General features: G+C 48.6%; 1 protein-coding gene across 1 annotated transcript in view; it reads right to left on the bottom strand.

The window, feature by feature from the left end:
* The window catches only part of LOC119185045 (neprilysin-2), a 53,157-nt gene that overhangs the window by 15,919 nt on the left and 16,529 nt on the right, over positions 1-20,709 (bottom strand). Inside the window, exon 2 of the mRNA XM_075891970.1 lies at positions 3,423-3,649. Coding sequence (XP_075748085.1) covers positions 3,423-3,649 — 227 coding nt within the window. The remainder of the gene's footprint in view (positions 1-3,422; positions 3,650-20,709) is intronic.

Raw genomic sequence — 20,709 nt, 5'->3', positions numbered from 1 at the left:
CGTACAGCCGCGGCCATGTCTTTGTAGAACACGCGAGCAGCCAGTTTTCACTCTGCGGGAAAAAATCTTGAAGCAGTATCGGGCTCCAACATTGTCCGCTTGAGAACTATAGGCTACACATGCTTGATACACGGCATCAATACTGCCTGGAGGTGTCGCCCCGCAGGCGTAAATGGTGTGGGCGCGTGTGCTCAGATATGGGTGCACGTTAAAGAACTTTAGATGATCCAAATTTACAGAACCCCCCACTACGGCGTCTCTCATTATCGTATAATAGTTTTGGAACGTTAAGCCACACATATCAATCAAAGGAATCACCAGAGAGCCAATGCTTTGAGCGGTCGCCTTATCGATTGAGCATTTCTGAAATCACCCAGAAAGTGTACACGCCACCGCCGGACAAGGAATGGACATAAGCAGCTTGTCGAGTAAGGTTCTAAATAAAGGTGTGGATCGTTGCGTGCTCAACAAACAACGATAGCTGTCGCGTTGCACTTAATGCCGCTGTGGCTCCACAAGACGAAGTTGCACCGAAGTGGTTTAAAAAAACACACGAGTGTTTGTTGGGTTTTTTTTCAAGAGCCTCTCATTGAGGGCGAATAAAATTCGGGGGGATGTTATTGTCACTCTTCTGGCCGCAGTATTTTCTTCTGAAACCACTCTCTCGTATTTTATGATAGAAAAATTCAACGTCTTCCAGAGCCACACGAAAATTCGTGGTACCTGATATTCACATCTTTCGTTTTGAGAGAACACTTTTATATGTTGCGACACGTCCACATATGATGGCGTACAACGCTTCGCGCACGCCACAACCGTGTTTTAACACGACAACAAAAAAAAAGCTCGTTTCACGAAAATTCTGGCGTCAGTGTCGGCGTCATTGGTTGTGGGCGAAAAAATCACCATCTTGTCTATGACAAACAACTAAGAAAAACTCACATAAATCAACAATAAAACTTTCCTCGTCTGAGTGAGAATCAAACGCAGCCCGCTCGCGTGGCAAGCAGGTATTTTACACCACACAGGCACTCGTCTGCTTGGAAATTTAGCGAAAGTAACTTCCGCTGCCTGGAAACAACGTTCATGGTTTACAAACGCACGTGTCCTGTATACATGATTCACGTAATATCGCAGTATTATTGCGTGGTGCAAGCGTACATTGCCATCAGTGGTCAGAACGTGTGATTATTCGTCATGAAGACTTCGTCATTTGAAGCCGGCCAGCCATTGCAAAAGGCACGCGGCGCCGTGCACGTTTACTGTGCGCAGTCCCATAAGAACACGTATCTGCATGGTATGTTCGAAACCATTTCGCGCGAATGATTTCTCGCGGTTTAAAGAATGCTACTCATTGCACTGAATGCAGCCATACGGCGAAAAATTCACTGACACAAACCATTTTAAACTTTGTCCATTACATTGTAGTAATCCACAGCCATTTATTGCTCTCGAGTAATTTCATAGAATAAAAAGTATGCACTATAGGGACAGGATGTCACTATCACATTCTGCTAATAAACGCGAAACTGAAGGGTACCATTTTTTTTACTTTCTCTATCTTCTTGTTTCAAGTGCGCGTGCCTCTACGTGTTCTAGCGCCAAGTCTGACAGCAGCTGTAAGTAGAGCGTTCACGTTTGTGTTTGAGTGCGACCCAAAAGGCAGCATTTTTTCGTTTTTAATCTTATTGAGCGGCCATGCAGAACCACGTAATGTGCAGAATGTATTCAGAGGCAGCGGCCGTGGTAATACAGTTCACTGAGAAGGAAGAAAAGACCTGCACCGTCGCGAAAGCTTAAGCAAATGCATTACGAACCCTGTGCGTTCCTTCACGTAAAATAACGGGCACCCTGCTATAGCAGAGCTGCACGTAACAACAATTTAGAGAACTTTGTACTTTACTACGGGAGAGTACAACGCCATGCCTATTGATAATGTTATGAAAATATCGTTGTGTGTTTTCAGAAAAAGGGCTTAACGATTTAGAGTATACTAGACACTCTACTATGGGAGAGCATGAAGCCGTCCCGTAAGCCTCACACTTGATGAGACCGTGTTGTGAGGGTGTGTTTACTGAACTATGCATGAAGCCGAGGAAACTTGACCTGATCTCTTATGCTAAAGGGCTGGATACTCAACGCTACGCTGACTCAGGTGGAGTTCGAAAACCCTTGTAGTTGCCCACGCTGTACTTGTTCATCTTACATAACTGATTGGCAACGAAGGCAACAGCAACTGGAAGGCCGCGACGCAATACTCTTTTACCTACATTTCTACCTTTGAAACTGCCATATGTAAGGCACCAGCCGCTTTTAGAAAACAGACTTATTTGCCTGAATGTTTTAACTGCTGTGTAACAGAGAAGTTTTCAGGGATATATAGCCAAGTTGGTAGCTCGCGCTTAAACGTTCCTTCTACATCTCCATCTACAAATCCCGCAAAAACCTGGTTCCACTAATCGGGTCTTCGAGATCAGTCTGTGACATATATAGAGCGGTACATATGTTACCTATATATATATATATATATATATATATATTGAAAGAAGAAACATTTGTGAAATTCTGTTGTCTGTCATGACCTAAACATTGATATTACTTTCCAGTTGTATACCTATTATTTGTAATCACGCCAAGTTATTCAGTGTGCATGGCATGCGTGTTCTGATTGTAATCTTGTGTTTCACTCCTGCATGGGCCCGAGCAGGGCCTGCAATGTATGTAAGTAAAACAATAAAAAAATTTCAACGCAAGCCAATGGACTTCAAAGAAAGAGCAGTGCGTCGCGTTCCTTTGCGCGGTGCCTGCACTGCGCAGACACTACGTTTAAATAAGAACCGAATTTAAAGGGTAGGGTCAGTCACCCTCTAACGAACGCCAGTTTCGTGTCACATAGACAGCTGCTCTGTCAAGTTCCCCTGCCGGGAGGGTGAGCGCATGCGACGCTCTGTCTCTCAAATTTCGATCGTTATCGTTCCGCGAAATCGCTTTGTGTTTCTCACACAATATCACCACTTACCGATGTATTTGCAGTGTTCGTTTACATTGCTCGAACCCAGTTAGCTAAGTGCTCTTTCAACTAGAAGGTTCTACCACCAAATGTAGCACTTTTTTACAACAACACGGAGTTGTTGAACGAATATCTTCCCTCGCACAATCCAATGACAGAATGTGATATGTGGTGGCATTATGCCTTTGTCACTGAACAAACACGTACTAGCTGCTACGAACAGTTGTTGACGTTTTCTTTAGTTGTATATCAATCGTACAACACTTGTTCTTACCTCATCTCTGCGATTACCCTTTAGGAGGCTGCGCTATGTACAAATTATTTAATTAAATTTTATCACGTTTAAGACATCTCACTCCCTCTCGCTTTGATTAGGGCAATTGCATGGTTGCAATTAAACTGAATGGCATACCTGACCAAGACCTCCATAGCTGAGGGCGGCCGTTCCATGCTCGAAGAAGAGCGGCGGCTGCACGATGCCGGCTTCGATGGTCATTGTGTTCGTGATCGGCTGGTAGAAGGCGTTCGCTTCGCCCGTCGAGAAGTTGACCGTGTCTTTTCGGAAGAGGCGCTGCTTTATCAATCGGTGTGACTCCAACCATGGGGAGAAGAATTTCGTGCCGACGTCCGGAAATTCCGCTGCGTTGACGCAGATATATGCGCATGAGCTCGCTTCGTTCAACCTTTATTCGCAGCGTGGGCAAGCGCGCAGCGTTTTAGGGAAGGAGCTCCTTATGCTGTGCGTCGTCACGTGTCGTAGTCGCAGGAGCCACCTCTCGTTTAATCCCAACAATGTCCGCTAGATGGCGGTACTTGTAGATGATGAATATATGATGAAAAGATGCGAGATGGCGGTATACTTACAGTGCTCACTATAGATGGACAAAAGGACGGACGGACGCATGAACGGACAGACACAATAACAGACAGATGAACGAACGGACGCACGCACGCACGGACGGGTGGACGGACGGATGGACGCATGGATGGACGCAAGGACGCTTGACCCCACTTATCATTCACTCTGTGGATATGCCGTGATTTTTTGTTGGTTTACATTGTGGATGTCCTTATAGTGCAGCTCCACGAGTTCTGCCTCTTTGCTCGCAGCAGCTGCTCTGTTTGGCAACCCGAATGCTGACTCTACCTTGTCCCCGCCCCTGACTTCTCACTCCGCGTGCTCTGTGCTAAGTTATTCGTGCACTGCGCAATCTTTGCTATGCTGAATATAAGTAGGAGTCCTTCCCCTACCGAGAAAATTGGTGCACGCGATGCATGACGTGCGCGTTCCTGAACTACTTTTGATAGATATGTGGGGTTTAGCATCCCAAAAACACCATATGATTATGAGAGACGCCGTAGTGGAGGGCTCAGGAAATTTCGACCACCTGAGGTTCTTTAACGTGCACCCAAATCTGAGCACACGGGCCTACAACATTTTGCCTCTATCGGAAATGCAGCCGCCACCGCTGTGATTCGAGCCCGAGACCTGCGGGTCAGCAGCCCAGTACCTTAGCCACCAGACCACCACGGCGGGGCCGTTCCTGAAATACTAATGCTCTATTTTTATATTTTTTCTTCCTTTTTTTCATTATTGTGAAGTGCTCCTTCCCAACTTTTGGGGGCGAAGCTCCTTATGCCGTGGGTCATGCGTCCGCGATGTATGCATGTACGTATGTATGTATGTATGTATGTATGTATGTATGTATGTATGTATGTATGTATGTATGTATGTATGTATGTATGTATGTATGTATGTATGTGTGTATGTATGTATGTATGTATGTATGTATGTATGTATGTATGTATGTATGTATGTATGTATGTATGTATGTAGTAGTAGTAGTAGTAGTAGTGGTAGCAGTAGTAGTAGTAGTAGTAGTAATTGTAGTAGTAGTAGTAGTAGTAGTAGTAGTAGTAGTAGTAGTAGTAGTAGTAGTAGTAGTAGTAATTGTTGTAGTAGGTAGCCACCTCCACGGCCGGACTAGAAGAGTGGCACGCACGCACTCTTTTGAGACGAGGAGGAAACCCGCGCACGTTAATCATAAATAAAGAAGATATAGTTGCTTCAGATAAATTACCTTACAGAGACGAGTATTAGTAACTTAATCTTTTAACTTAAAAATTTGCCTCGAATCTGATGCTTACAAAAAAAAAACTTGTATCAGATGGAGGAGCACGCTGTGAGCGCCGACGAGTGCAGACGCGCTTCACGTCGGCTCCTGATTTCATGAACAACTTCGCAGTGAAATTCACCACGTGCATTTCTCAGAGTGATATCAGAAGATTCGCCATGTCATCTAGATTCTCAGGATACCAAACACAAGGTGGGCCAACTGTTTTTCGTCTTTTTACGGCCTTTTCTCGGTGCACACCGCACGAGACGCTGTTAAGCCTCGCGAAACAGGCCGGTTTCCTCAAGGAGCTGGCGCTGTAAACCCAATGTAATCCACCGCGTCGGCAAGCGAAGCGCAAGACACTGATGTTGATTCGAGGACGATGGACGTACAACATGATGATGATGAATCGCCAGCCACTACCGAGGGTGAAGAAGGCTGGCACACCGTCTACTACGGACGTCGTCGAAAGCCCGGACATGAATCGGTCAGGGACGCTGACGGCGTCCATGGTGCTAACAACAAGGTAAAACCCGGCTTTGGTAACACGCAAGCCAAAACGTAGGAAATACGGATGAGCCGCATTTAAAAGGCGAGCAGAATGCCCAAGCTGCCGGTGGGAGACTACAAAATTGTCATCCGACCGAGAGGAGGCCTACGCGTAGCCGCACTCGGCCCAACTGATATAACCAGAGGCATACATGAAGCCGCGGCTACACCACTAGAAGTCCGGCACTTCGACGTGACATGCCCCAACAAGACACAGAACATCATGATAGTGAGCACACCAGACCCCGACCGAGCTGACCAGTACAGAAAAATCAAGAATATACTTATACGAGGCAAAGAATATGAAGTGGCAGCGTATGAAACAGCACCAGAAGATAGAGCCAAGGGTATCATTAAAAGAATCCCGCTGGAAGAAACTCCTGGTAACATTAGGGCGGCCCTTGTCACTAAAAGAAACCACAGCATCATCACGGTGAAACGACTGGGGAATACTACAACGGTCATTGTGCTCTTCAGTGAAAACAAGGTACCCTCCAGTGTGTGCTATGATAATAATAATACCGTGCACGCTATACCGCAAGCAAATTGACTACTGCAAGCAGTGCAACAGACTTGGACATAGAAGTGATGTGTGCCCCAACCCCCAAGATAAACTTTGTGCTGGTTGCGGCATTCACAAACCCAAAGATGACCACAGATGTGACCCTAAATGTCAAATCTGTGGAAAAGATCACGTTACAGCCCATAAAAGCTGTATGGCCAGGTTTAAGAAACCTTACATTGTAAAACAGAGACCATGAGCCAGACTACGAGAACATCAAAGCGAAGCTCATCTCCACCAAGAGGACGTCCACGAGAGTGCTAGACATCGAGACACGGAAAACGACAGCAAACAAGATCCCGCTCCGGTTCAAGGAAATGCAGCCCTGCAAGCTCCCAGCCCAGTTCCAGGTCGGGATTGGCGTCTAAGGGACCAACAAACAAGGTGAGCTGGGCAGATAGACTACGCGGCTTGCGACCGGAGGGGCCTCAGGAGGTCAAAAATAATAACGGTAGCAATAACAACAGTCAAGAGTTAGAGCGGCTTAAAGATGAAAACAGATGAATGAAAGAAATGATAGAAAAGATGCAAGCTCAAATAGAACTCCTCACTATGGAACGCGAATGCGGCAAACTCAGAAGCCCTAATATAACTAATACTGTAATGCAGGAGGAAACACCCATAGCCGACGATCGCATGGAGATAACTACCCCTCCGTTAAAACGAAAGGCCAAAACGCAGAAAACTACAGATCCCCCAAGCACTAAACAAGAAAACATCTCGCAACAAGCAAGGTTGGATAACATTGAGAAAATAGTAAACCAGCTATTACACCGCGTTTCAATCTATCCTTGAAACCACCACTAAGACGTCTGTTGATCTGACGGCACTACCAGCCAGGGTAGAAACGATGGAACGAGGACACAACCAACAAACATTCGCAGACCTTCAGGGTGCAGTCGCGAATGTTCACCAACAACCGCAGGCGCCATGTCCCCTGCAGGCAACTCCCACAAAACCACTAACCCCTCTCATCCACCCACCTATTTTCACGCCTCCCACACAAAAAACGAACCGCGATGGTGAGGCGTGGTAAAGGACAACTCCGCATATGGCAATGGAACTATACAGGATTCAGGGCTAAGAAATCTGTCATCCAGCAGTACATCCGACAAGGTAACAAGCCAGATGTTATTTTACTTCAAGAAACGCATGGCCTCGCCACACTACCAGGATACCAGACAGTAAGTCCTGAGCGTGATAAGGGAAATAAAGCTCTCACTACACTAGTAAGGAGAGAGATTACGGTCAGAACCCATAATCAAGAAGGTGGGTACAACCATATAATGACAGAACTTCTATCCAGGAAAACAAAAGGGAGCAGCACATTTATTCTTAACGTATATAGCAGTCCGTCAAATCACAGACAACAATTTCACTCTCTATTTAGGCAGGCCGGGATATTAGCTGGCAGCGCCGTGCTCATCATAGCAGGGGACTTCAACGCCGCACACGAGGCATGGGGGCTTGGTTACACTAGCCCCAAAGAGAAACGGCTATGGCAGAGCATACAAGATGAACAGCTTACTCTGATAAGAGACCCGCATGCGCACACACGCATAGGTACAAGCACCCAGCGAGACACAACACCGGATCTTACAATAACCAAGAATGCCCCGGGGGCTACATGGCACAACACATTCGATGATTTAGGAAGTGACCATCGCATACTCGAGACACACGTACCATTCACCGATAACGACAGGATTACGACCATGTGCAACACGAGGCGTCTAGTCGACTGGGATAAATTTCGGGAGATCAGAAAAGCGATTACCGAACATCCTGACGATATCCAGCAATGGTGCGAGAGCATAATAGACACCGTCAAGAAAGCCACACAGGAAGTAGAAACAGATATCCCAGTTGAGCGCATCGATAACAGGTTAATCCACCTGTGGCGAACAAAGAAGCGTTACAACACAAATGGCGGAGGCAAAGACACAACAGAACAATCCGGAAAAAGATAGGGCAGCTCAACAAAGACATTGAAAGTCACTGTAAGCAGCTGTGTCAGCAACCATGGACGGAGATATGTAAGGACATGGGCACCCATATTGGAACATCACAAACTTGGAAGTTGCTAAGGTTTCTTTTAGATCCCACCAATACCAAAACTGAACAGAGACACACTATCCGTCGTCTCATATGCGAATACGAAGGAAACGAGGAACAGCTAATGACAGATCTACAAAACATCTACATGCCCAAATCGCCACCAATACAACATAAAAACTATACAGGCGAAGCCAACCACAACATGGACAAAAACTTTGAGGTAGCAGAGATTAGAGCGGTGCTCCACAAATCGAATGTAAAATCAGCACCGGGACCCGATGGAGTCACCAACCGAGCATTACGTAACCTGGACAATGAATCCATAGAATTTTTAACTGGATATATAAACAAATGTTGGACAGAAGGGGCAATACCCGACGCGCGGGAAGAGGCTAGAACAATCCTTATACCAAAACCTGGAAAGCCAATCAACAAAGTAAATCTCCGACCCATCTCTATAACGTCATGCGTAGCAAAAGTGATGGAACTTGCATTTCTAAATAGAGCCAACAACTATCTTGAGGATGGTGAATACTACCCACACACGATGATAGGCTTCCGTCGTCACCTAACCACCCAAGACGCCATGCTGCAGATTAAACACCAAATCATAGACTACCCCACAAAACCCACACGAGCCATACTCGGTCTGGACTCGAGGCTTTTCGGATGTACCGGAGGTGGTGACATCGCTTCCACTGCTTGAACTACCAGGCTTGGTGTGACGCTGAGAGTTTGTGGCTCTAGACAACTTGTCGGGAGAACACGTATTTTCAGGAGACTCAGATACCGATTGTGAGGCTTGCGAAAGTCTGTCACTCCTTAATTTTCGCGATGGTGACCGGCTCCTACGATGTCTGGATGTCTTGCCGGACGCTTCTTCTTGGGCCTGTACAGCGTGTGTGCGAGGCGTGTTAGGTTTCCTTGAAAACGGGGTCTTTACTTTCGTGGGCGTCGTCTTCACGCTACCTTTCAGGCCCACAGGTGACCGTTCATAGAGCTCGTCACCTTCACTTGATGCTTCAGAAGGTCGGAGCGATTTTCCCGGTTGGCCAGCGCTCCGAGATGCTCGGGACGCTTCCTTCAGCGGTGATGCGTTCGAGGATTGTTCGTTTTCTGTGGCCTTGAGTTCCTCTGATGAAGACGTAGCAGACGCACTCGGCGTCTCCACAGCGTTGCCGGGATCCTGTGACGACGTTGTGGGAGATGACAACGCTTCGGTGTCCCCAGTCAGCGCAGAAACGTCGTGTCACTCGTTGCGCATGGCGACGCGGCATCAACACCGCTGGCGTCTTCTGTCTTGGCGTCATAAAATTCTGTGTCGGTTGCGCTGTCTTCATCCCAATAATCTGGAATCTTCTGTGGCCGTGGCTTGGTTTTGCGTTGCAAAACTTCCATGTGCCTGGAGGTTCCAATTTGGGTTGTTCTCTTCGAAGCACTTTTTCCAAGTTCTGGAAATTCTTTCAGTGACTGTGAGGTGCTCTACGCTGCGTCTTCGTATGACTTGGGACGGAAGCAGTCTTTCCTCGCGTGGTCCGCATTACAGCGCTTAAACTTGGACACACAATTCTCAGATGTATGGCCGAAGGTGCCACATCGTTGACGGAAAGGTGTTGTGCAAGTAGCCGCAACATGACCTTCTCTGCTGCAGCGTGCGCATACTCTGCGCATACCACGATACTCCAGCATCACGCAGTGGTCTTGAATTGATAGGAAGTTAAGGGCGGGCTTGGCCATCTCGATTCGGACGATGCGGGTACCAGTGTACGGTGATTGATGCCTTTGCAAGGTAGCAAATGTGATACCCTTCACTTTTCCGTATGGCTGAAGAGCTGAAATAACTGCGTCATCTGACACGTACGGCGGGAGGCGGAACACACTGACTCGTACGCTTGGCACCCCGACTGCCTCAACTTGTACCTTGTGACCTTGTAACTTCAATCCTTGGTTTACCATCAACTTGGTTGCTTGTGCAGCCGACCGAGCCGCAACTAGGAACTTCGAAGCTCCGAGGTGTTGCAGGAACAGCGCCCCTTCACTCCCCATGACGTCTTCGAGGCCATCGATGATCTCGTCGACGGACGCCGTCCCTTCCGGGACGGTGAAGTTGAAGCAGTGCTCCTTGAACGGGAGCACCGCAGGCCTTGACGCCATTCTCGCTGGTCCCGGCAGGGGCTGACGACGATGGGATCAGGCCTCAAAAAAAAAAAAAAAACCATCTGGCAAAGTTGCGAGTGGACACCCGGCAGCAACGCCGCCGGAACGCCGAAGCTTTATTTAGCGACACCTCTTCGTCCCTCGTAGTCGTAGTAGTAGTGTGCAACAAGTATTGCATTTTGACCTCCAAGGTGGTGCCGGTGAGAGGTTTCTTCTGTGCGTTGTTGAACAATAAAAGATAGTGCTCAATGTGCATGCCAATGGCTGCTAAGGGGGAATGAGAAACAGGAGAATTTTACTTTTAGTTAAGGTGCATGCTGCGAATTTTTAATTGTTGAACAACGCACAGAAGACAAGAAAGGGTTGCTGCGTTATACTCGCTGGGCGTATCCTCTGTGACGTTCCCGCAAACACGGACTCATCCCCGGTTCTTTCAAGATTTTTTCGCTCGTTTCTTAAACCCACGCATAAAAAAAAAGTAAAAGAAAACCTTCGGTGTAACGAATGGGCATTCCGGTGTGGAGTACCGGAAGAATTATTTCTACTGTTCTCGCCCCCCCCCCGCGCAAACACGAAGACCGGGCGGCGCCTTGTCGTCTACAGACAGTGTCACAGTGTACGGTGGAGGTAATCCGTGCGCACCCTTCAGATTTGTGGCATGGGGGAGCAGCAGAGCACCTTTTGTTGGTTCGGGGATTGCGCGCCTGTGCCTGGTCCGGTCTGACTTCTGTCAGTCTCCGTGGCTCCAGGACTCATTAATGCGTTCTGCGCGGATGGCCACCCGCGGCGTTGAATGACGAAAAAGCGGCGGCTGCGGAGAATTTCGCGGGAGCCACCGAGCTGCATGGAAACGTTGAGACTAGGTCTGGAGATCGGCTCATCAAGTACCGGAAGCACCGGGACCATTGCTCGCCCGTAATTGAGGTGTCTTCGGACGGCTCGCCCATCCTTCTCCTTTAGGCTTGAGTTTGAACATTGTTACTTGCTCTGATTTGCTTGGGAGAGGGTTTTCCACTGATTCGCGCCGCGGGGGTGGCCGTCGAAGATGATACACTCCGACTGACAAGAAAATATGCCGCGTCGACAGTGGCGATTGGTTTGGTGCCCCGGTAGGGCGGAGTCGGGTCCTACAAAAAGGGACTAGGAGAGGATACGAGAGAGTCAGAGAGATACGATGCGATGAGTTCGAGATGGTAGAGAGACGGAATGGAAAAGGAAGATAACGGTGCGAAGAGATAGCGATGAGAGGCGATGAGATGATGACTGGGGCAAGGGCGGTACGATGAGGAATGAAAGTTAGGGATAGGAGGCGAGTAAATGGAGCGTTACGAAAGAGGGCTAAGATGGAAATCACTGAGAGGCACGACGTAAGTGACGTTGACGAAGACGATGAAGACGATGACGAATTAGACAGATCAGACCTCGACGCCAAGAACCAACCTTGGGCCCCGACTCAAGCAGCCAACTCCAAGGCCCCGACTACATGGACATTCTGTGAGATGAACTTCACCTCCCTTACTTAAACAAGCTTTGCGGGAAGGGATGCGGCATATTGAGACATTGCGCAGTTTTAATAATTGATGACTTTACCATTTGTGTCGTCGTGTGTTTACTTTTTATCGTCACACCATTGTATTGTCAAAATTATTTCCCTTATGTATCCTGCGTCGCACGTCGCGAGTGTGTAAATCATGTGTTATAGTTTTGTGTAGTGGTTGATGTACGCGGGTATACGATGTTTGCAGTTAGTATCAAATTTAATGAATCAGTAAACAGGAACAGGTCGTAGCGTCTCTTATACCCCTGTCACACGGCCACCACCAAACTCCGTTGAACACCGTGAACGTAAATCTCCCCTAGGGGGTTCGACGGAGAAGGAGTTGTGGCAGTGCAACACGGGAATGACAAGGTTGTAACAGTTGCCGCGAGGGGGCTCAGCTGGCGCTGCTTAATTTTCGGAAAAGTATTCTAATTTGATCCCTATTAATTTTTTTAGAATCCTCGTTATGCGGTTTTTACAAAAAAGCACTAATAAGTAGGTATGCGACTAACAAACCATTAAAAATAATTTCAAATAAAAACTCATTTGCTAAATGTAGCAATGCTTCTAGTGACGCTGGTCACATTGTGCTTTTAGTTGTTTTGTTGCCTGTGTACATGCCCTGTACGAAAGTTCTTTTGCTTCCTTGCCTCTTGAGCGCACATTTTGTGTTTTTCAGCCATGAGTGAAACAGCGGACGACGTGAGGAAGTGGTGCGATATTGCGCTGGTAATGACGTTGATCGGCTGACGCCGGCCGGCCCGACTCGCGAGGCACGATGTGTAGGGCATCGGTGTTGAGAGTAAGTGAACTCTGGCGGGCATAAATATTGTAAACAAACACGCGTTGTGAATGAGTACTACAACAAAAGAACGTTTAATATTGCTAAAATGTATTATTCTTTCACTGCGGCCACTTAGTGCTCGAAATTTTTCTCTGACCTGTAGACTGCTGAGGACGAGAGTACCTCGTTTCGCGTGGACCGCCAGGGGGCTCGAAGTAGTGCAGACGCGCTCGCTTCGCGCTCTAGATTCTCATGATTTTTAGTGGTGTTTTCCGTCTGCAACCACTCGAAAACGTTACTATCAGCTTCAAGAAGTTCCGAGGAACGCCTGGGCACCACTCAAGAGGATTTCTTGCCACTTGGAGGTGCCAAAGGACTTCAGAAAGCTCGTCGCCCCTAGGACGCTCACCAAACGCTGACCTGGGGAGCCGCCGGCAGCTGCACCGACGCTGGGGACGCCCGCGTCGGAGCTTCATCCAGCTATGGCTCTCAACGCGGCGACCGATCAACAATACCACCTCCTAGACCAGGATGGTACAGCAGACGACCAAATGGATCAACTCCAGGGCGACCACAATACGGTGAGCCGAGACGCTATCGGCGCTCAATCGCATGCAGAAGAGGACGCTAGCTGGCAGGCAGCGAAATCCACCAAAAAACGCAAGCAAGAGGCACTAGAGCGGAGGCGCGGCAGCGCAGGGCTCCAGGACCAAGTTAAGACAGGCACGCCAACATTCAAGAAATTGCCAAAGCTACCGCCGTTGCCGAAGGACGATTACAAGATCGTCATTCGTCCAAACCAGGGCCTCCCGCTGAGAAACATTCTGACTCCTACGCTTGCGCAAGCAATCATCGAGGCATGCCAAGCTGGCATCAGAGATGACCATTTCATCCTTAGAATCAACCCAGGGTCAAACATAGCGATTCTGTCGACCAAATATGAGGAAGTGGCGGACAAAGTGCGTCTGATACGCGCCCTTGTGCTTAACGGCAGGGCTCACGCTGTCCGTGCCTACGCCGCAAATGGAGACGATACTCTGAGAGGGGTGATTCACGGCGTACCGATCAACACCTCAACCGAAACTCTCATGGCGCACCTACGTGTCAGAACGCACGGTGTGGAGATCATCACTGCCAGAATGATAGGCACAACGAAAAGCGCAGCCATTACATTTTTCGGTCCAACGCTACCTCGTACCGTCTACTATTACGGGGGTGAACTCCGCTGCTACCCCTTCCGACCTACGATTCAAGACTGCAAGGTCTGCCGAGAAAAAGGACACCGCGCGGACGTTTGCCCGCATCCGGATCGCCCCATTTGCCGGCTGTGCGGACTGACTAATCCAACGGATGGACATCCGTGTTCTATTAGTTGCGCCTCGTGCGGGGAGGCTCACCCCACAGGAGATCCAACTTGCAAAAAAAGACTTAAGCCGCCGAAGCCTAAACAGCCGCAAGTACAAGCAGGCCACAGTGATAAGCTTCAACAGGGCACTAGCAACGACCCACCGAGGACCAAGAATCTCCGCTGGTTCTCCTCCGAAGAGGAAGAAAACGCCTACAAGTCAGCCGATGACAAGCACAGTTCCCGGTCGCATTCACGGTCCCCGGGCAGAAAGCCGCACTCGCCATCCAAGAAGAGCGCGCCAGCACCGACTCAGCAGAACCTCCACCGCAGTCCTCCAGGAGGGGGAGCCAAAGGCAACGGCGGGGATCAAGAATGCACCCAACAGGCATCATCACTTCCGGTAAGCTGGGCGGAAGCCATGGCTCCCAAGTCTGCATGTACTCCCCCCATCACACAAAACGTGCACTATCAAGCAGTAATCGCTGAAAACAAACAGCTTAAGCAACGCCTCGACAAATACGAGAACAAAATAATGTGGCTCGAAAAACAGCTGGCCCAATTAATGGGAGCCACCCCGAAAACTACAGTCCAGGCCTCTCAAAATCTATTGATTGATTGATATGTGGGGTTTAACGTCCCAAAACCACCATATGATTATGAGAGACGCCGTAGTGGAGGGCTCCGGAAATTTTGACCACCTGGCCTCTCAAAATCTAACTAGCCACCCAAGCGAAAAGCTACGGGACAATGGGCACATCCAACCGCAATCGACACCAGCACGAGATCCTGTAGCCAATATAGGAACAGAACAAACAGCGACAAACCTCACTTTACAACAACAACTGCAGCTAATGCAACAGCACATACTGCAGCAAACAGAAGCCCAAATGAAACAGTTCTTTGTCGAATTTCATGACCTGAAGCGATACGTTCATGAAAGCCTCGACAAAGAAACGAAGCGTCGACGTAAGCAGAACCAACCGCGGTCCCAGGAGTCTGATGCCAAAAGCATGCTTACCTCGGACGCTGAAAGCACACCCACCTCCTCGCATCATGGCAATTAACCGATGCATAGCAAACGAGAATCTCACTATATGGTCCTGGAACTGTCGTTCCCTGCACAACAAGCACGCTACACTCACTCTATACATAAAGGCGGCGCTGGTTCCTCCTGACGTAATCTGCTTGCAAGAGGTGGGAGCCAGGCCTAAAACAGTTTCTGGCTACAAACTGTACATGGATCCAAATACACCTAAGATTGCGACACTCGTCCGGAAAGAATTGGCCGCTACATGCATAACGGCACCGAACGAAGAGACGCAACACCTTATCGTAACGCTCTGGCCAGCGAAGAAAGGACGCCCGAGGCAGGTTATATGTAACATATACAGTCCCCCACAAGACAGAAAAGCAGAATTCAGCAATATCTTCCACTATTTGAACAACAAGCTTCAACCACGCGACCACTTGATCATCACTGGGGACTTCAACGCTTGGCACACCACATGGGGTTATAGCGCAGACAGACCCAAAGGTACGCGACTTTTAGAAGCGATACAGCGCTACGACTACACACTCCTCACGACACCGGGCATACCGACTCGTATAGGAAACAGTGTCAACAGGGACACCACTCCCGACCTTACCGTAACCAACAATGCCGCGACCATGCGCTGGAGTGTGCTGGACGACAATCTGGGCAGCGATCACAATATTGTGCAAATAACATATGAAACAGCTCGACTGCGACGCCCGCTCGGAAAAGCCAGACTGACTAACTGGACTAAATATAGAGAGCAACAGGAAGTAGACGGGCCCAAGCCAACAACTATAGCCCAATGCACACCGTACATTAAGGGTCTCTATGACAAGAACACCAAGATATATCAAACAACTACCGACGCACCTGCCATTGACACCCACTTGACACATCTTTGGCAAGCTCGTCGAGGCCTCACGAAACGGTGGCGCCGACAAAAGCTAAATAAGAAACTCAGACTCCGTATAGCGAAAATCACGGAGGAAGTAAACGCATACTCAAAGGAACTTTACAACAACAACTGTCGCACCTTCTGCGATTCCTTAAAAGGCACATTAAGCACGAAAAAGACGTGGAACATCCTACGGAGTCTTGGATCCCTCTGCAACAAGAACCAAAACAAACGCTACCCTTCAACGGCTAGCTGGGGAATTTCAAGGTGATCCGGATCAGTTAATAGAAGAGCTGAAACAACGCTACACAGGAGAACGCAAGCGAAACGTTAGCCCAACACCCAGTCAAGAATACAATGGAGAACCCAACACTGAGCTCGACGCCCCCATAACCTTTGCGGAGGTTTATGCAGCGGCTCAAAGCTTCAAAAGAAATACAGCGCCCGGATTGGATGGCATTACAAATGCCATGGTACGGAACCTCAGCGATGAAGCATTACAAGCCATCACAGACCACTTTAATCAGGAAGTCTGGACACCGAGTGGAAAGATACCTGCAGAATGGACACTGGCACAGGTTGTACTCATACCTAAACCAGGCAAACGGCGAAGCCTTGATCAGCTACGACCAATTTCTTTAACGTCATGCATTGGCAAGCTCTTCGAAAAAGTTATAATCACTCGCCTTGACCAATACACAGAAGAACGGGGGCTTCTACCAACATCTATGTACGGATTTAGGCGAGGAGTGTCTACCCAGGATATCTTCTTACTGCTCAAAGAGGAAGTGCTTAACCCAGCGCCAGGTAGTCTCAACAATCTACTCGTTGCACTCGACATCGAAAAAGCATTTGATAATATTGCGCACTCTACCATACTAGACGGTCTTGCAGCCATAGGATGCCGACAACGCATATTCAACTATGCCTCTGATTTTTTTGGAAATCGCAAGGCGCAGATTGGCATAGCGGGTACCAAATCATCGCCATACGACCTCCTACTGAAAGGCACACCTCAGGGCTCCATCTTGTCTCCATTTTTATTCAATATCGGCCTCCGGAAACTAGTCCTCCAGCTGGAGACTGTACCAAACCTGGGCTGTGCCTTTTACGCGGACGATATTACGCTATGGGCAACAAAGGGCTCCTATGGAGAACGACAAGATGTACTGCAAACCGCTATAGACATGATTCAAGGCTACCTCACTGCTGCAGGCATGTCGTGCGCACCTAGCGAATCGGAATATTTGCAAATAAGACCCCCATGCACTCGGTCCAACCGTGCACCCGCGCTGCAGCTAGAAATTGCCGTACTGATCATCAACAGGACCCCAGTAGCTCGAATATTAGGCATGCACGTGCAAGAAAACAACAGCGTAAAGACTGCAATAGGCAAACTCAGACACACCGTAAAGAGTATTGCATCCCTTATAGCTAGAATTGCGCGAAGTAATGATGGGATGACCGAGGCCGACACGGTACGCCTTGTACATGCCTTCGTTCTCAGCCGAGTCACGTTCGCTCTTCCCTTTCAATCAACACGCAAGCCCGAAATAGAGCAGATTGACAGACTCATCAGAATTGCGTACAAAGCAGCATTGCGACTTCCGAACAGCACAAGCACAGAAAAACTCCTGGGACTCGGCATGCATAATACGTATGAAGAATTGGCCGCCGCCACGCTAATCGCACAGCGAGAACGACTCACCACTACGCTCCAGGGAAGAACACTGCTACAGAGGCTGGGATACCCTCTCACCCCTCAATATTGTGGCGATGAGACAGTCATTGTACCCAAGCAAATACGTGATCAAATAATCGTGGAACCAGTTCCAAAAAACATGCACCCGCTCTACAACAAAAAGCGCCGTCAAGCGCGAGCACGAAAACTCCTGCAGAGAAGTAGCGATCCAGACGCTTACTTTACCGACGTCAGTCTTTATCCCGCGCCACCACAAGGCTCCATAAAACAAGCGTATGCATTGGCAGTGATTAACCAAAGCAAAGTCGTGGCCTGCGCGTCCCTACGCACCAGATCAAGTGCCACCGCAGAGGCAGCAGCCATAGCCTTGGCAATCAGAGAAGCCGAGAGAAGGGGGCGCTCAGCGTATATTTTGACAGACTCACAAGCTGCATGTCGCTTATACCTTAGAGGCACACTTCCAAGGTGCGTCACTAATATTTTGGGGTCCATGTTGATGGAGGCACATGGCGTCACTTGGTGCCCAGGGCATGACGGCCTGGGGGGGGGGGGGGAACGAGGAGGCAAACTGCGTAGCTCGCGGACTTACTGGCCGAGACGCAGGACTCTCCTCAGGACACCTCACAGGGCATCATGAAGAGCAAAGTGTAACAAGCAGGCAGATATTGGAAAACCAACGCCTTACAAGACGCACGTACGCCCCTTCACATCCGAACTTAAGCAGCCAACAAGCCCGGGATTGGCGCCACCTCCAAACGAACAAATACCCCCACATATCAAAACTACACGCAATTTTTCCACAGATATACACAACAGGGGTATGCCCATGGTGTAGTAACCACACAGCCACACTTACACACATAACCTACCAATGTACCGAGCGGCCAGCCAATGCAGTATCTAGGTTGGTGCGCTCACTACAAACACTCACAACGTGGTCTTGGGAGGCACGGCTTTCCGAGCTGGCACTGGGGAGCCAACTGGTGACCCTAGACCAGGCCCGGCGAGCCGCTGTGGCCAGTGGGGCTCTTCAAGAGGGCTCCACCCGGGATTAGTCACGTAATTTTAATTCTTCAATAAAGTTTATTCTCTCTCTCTCGTTTCGCGGCGAAGGGAGATCGTTGAACGTCCTTTGCGAAATGGTCCGTTCACCTTCGTTTGCGTAAGGGTGGCCGTGTGACACCGACCGCATCTTCGTTGTCGTAAAGACGAGGGAGTTAAACGGTCTTCACGGGTGCCCGTGTGACAGGGGTAATACTTCCCGGCCCCAGCACGAATCCCTGTATGTGGGAAGTGTTGAAACACATAACCAAGAGGGAACCGGATAGACAAAGTGGTTGAGTGATCTTCCCTCTCATTGGTAATCGGTGGCGTAGCGGGGGACGTCACACCTCCTAGGTTTTAGAAAGGTTTAGCGAGCGTTGGGCCGCAGTGCCATGAATACAGTGAACTAGTATATACCATGAACTCGAGGTGCTTAAAGGTGGGAAGTAGACACGAAGCGCAAACCGTAAGAAAGTGTGCGTGTGCCTCCTCTCGTTCAGTCTTTGGATGTCCGCTCGATGGCGGTGCTTCTATATGAGGAATATATGATGAAAATATGCGAGATGGTGGTACTTCGAGTGTTGAATAGGTGGACGAACGGACACACAGACAGATGCATGGACGGACGCACTGGTGGCTGCATGGATGGATGGACGCATGGACGAACGCAGGAGCGGATGCATGGACGAAAGCAGAGACGGACGCACAGATGAACGTGCGGACGCACGAACAGACGCACGCACGGACGGGCGGATCTACGCACGGGCGGCCACACAGACGCGCGCATGGATGGACGGAAGCAAGAGCGAATGGACGGACGGATGCTTCGCCCCACTATTTACCATTCACTCCGTCGATATGCTGCCATTTTTTATCTCGTTGCTTGACTGACAACATGCACCATTGAAAACCCAGCAGAAACTGCGGTAAGCAGAGCATCTGTTGCCTACCAAGACAGCGCCGCCGCATTTTCGTGACGTAAGTCCGGTGGAATTTTTCTATGCGTATAGCTGAGCTAAGCCCCATTTAACGTTTTGACAGTTTTAGTTTTAAGCTAATTGTCATGGTGCCTTTTGGGCATTTTTGTTAATTAGGCAAGTTTACATTTTGTTAATTTATTTCAAGTCATTTTTAAAAACTACTTGTTTTAGTTTCTGTTTATTTATTTGAAGTAATTGTTAAGAACTACTTGATTGAGAGCGTGATCACGCCACATGAGATCTTTGAATGGACGTCAAGCCGGCCTCCTATGTGCTACGTACTTAAATTATTTTGTCGCACAGTTTCAGCCAATGGGAGGATCTCATAATAAAAGGTGTGGATGAACTTTTAATGTTATACGATTGTATACCATTACCTAAAGGTAACCCGAAAGAAACGTTGCACATGCAAACTGAAACGTCCTTGATAACCAGAGTAAGCACGCGGGCTTTGTAGGATATTATGTTTCAGCAACATCATTGATCGGTTGGATATTAAGAAACGATGTGCTAACGTCTCGAGATCTGTTAGGGACGGCTTTCAGCTCTCCCATAGTAGAGTACAAAATACTCTAAATCGTTAACCATTTAGGGCGCCATTGTCGCCGTGCTCGGCGATCGCATTCTGACATGATTCGGTTACCTAGCCAGATTTAGGGACGGCTTGCTACTCTCTCATAGTACAGTACCCTATACTCTTAATAGTTAACAATGTTTTCTAAACACACAGGTCTTTGGGCGCTTTTCGCTTCACGCTGTTGCCATAGAGAAACATACTGTATTAAGAGTGGCCACTGGGGCCTATTTGCAGCCCAGCAAGAAAGTGTCTGACCAACGCGTTAAGCTTTAAGAGATACCCGACATCGGTAGCGTTTAGCCGACGAATGCAAAGAATAAATGTCAAGGTCTCAGCTGGAATAGAACCCA

Source organism: Rhipicephalus microplus, chromosome 4, assembly GCF_043290135.1.
Source record: "Rhipicephalus microplus isolate Deutch F79 chromosome 4, USDA_Rmic, whole genome shotgun sequence".
Lineage (NCBI taxonomy): Eukaryota > Metazoa > Arthropoda > Arachnida > Ixodida > Ixodidae > Rhipicephalus > Rhipicephalus microplus.
The sequence above is the reverse complement of the archived record's forward strand: the minus strand, read 5'-3'. Positions and strand labels throughout refer to the sequence as shown.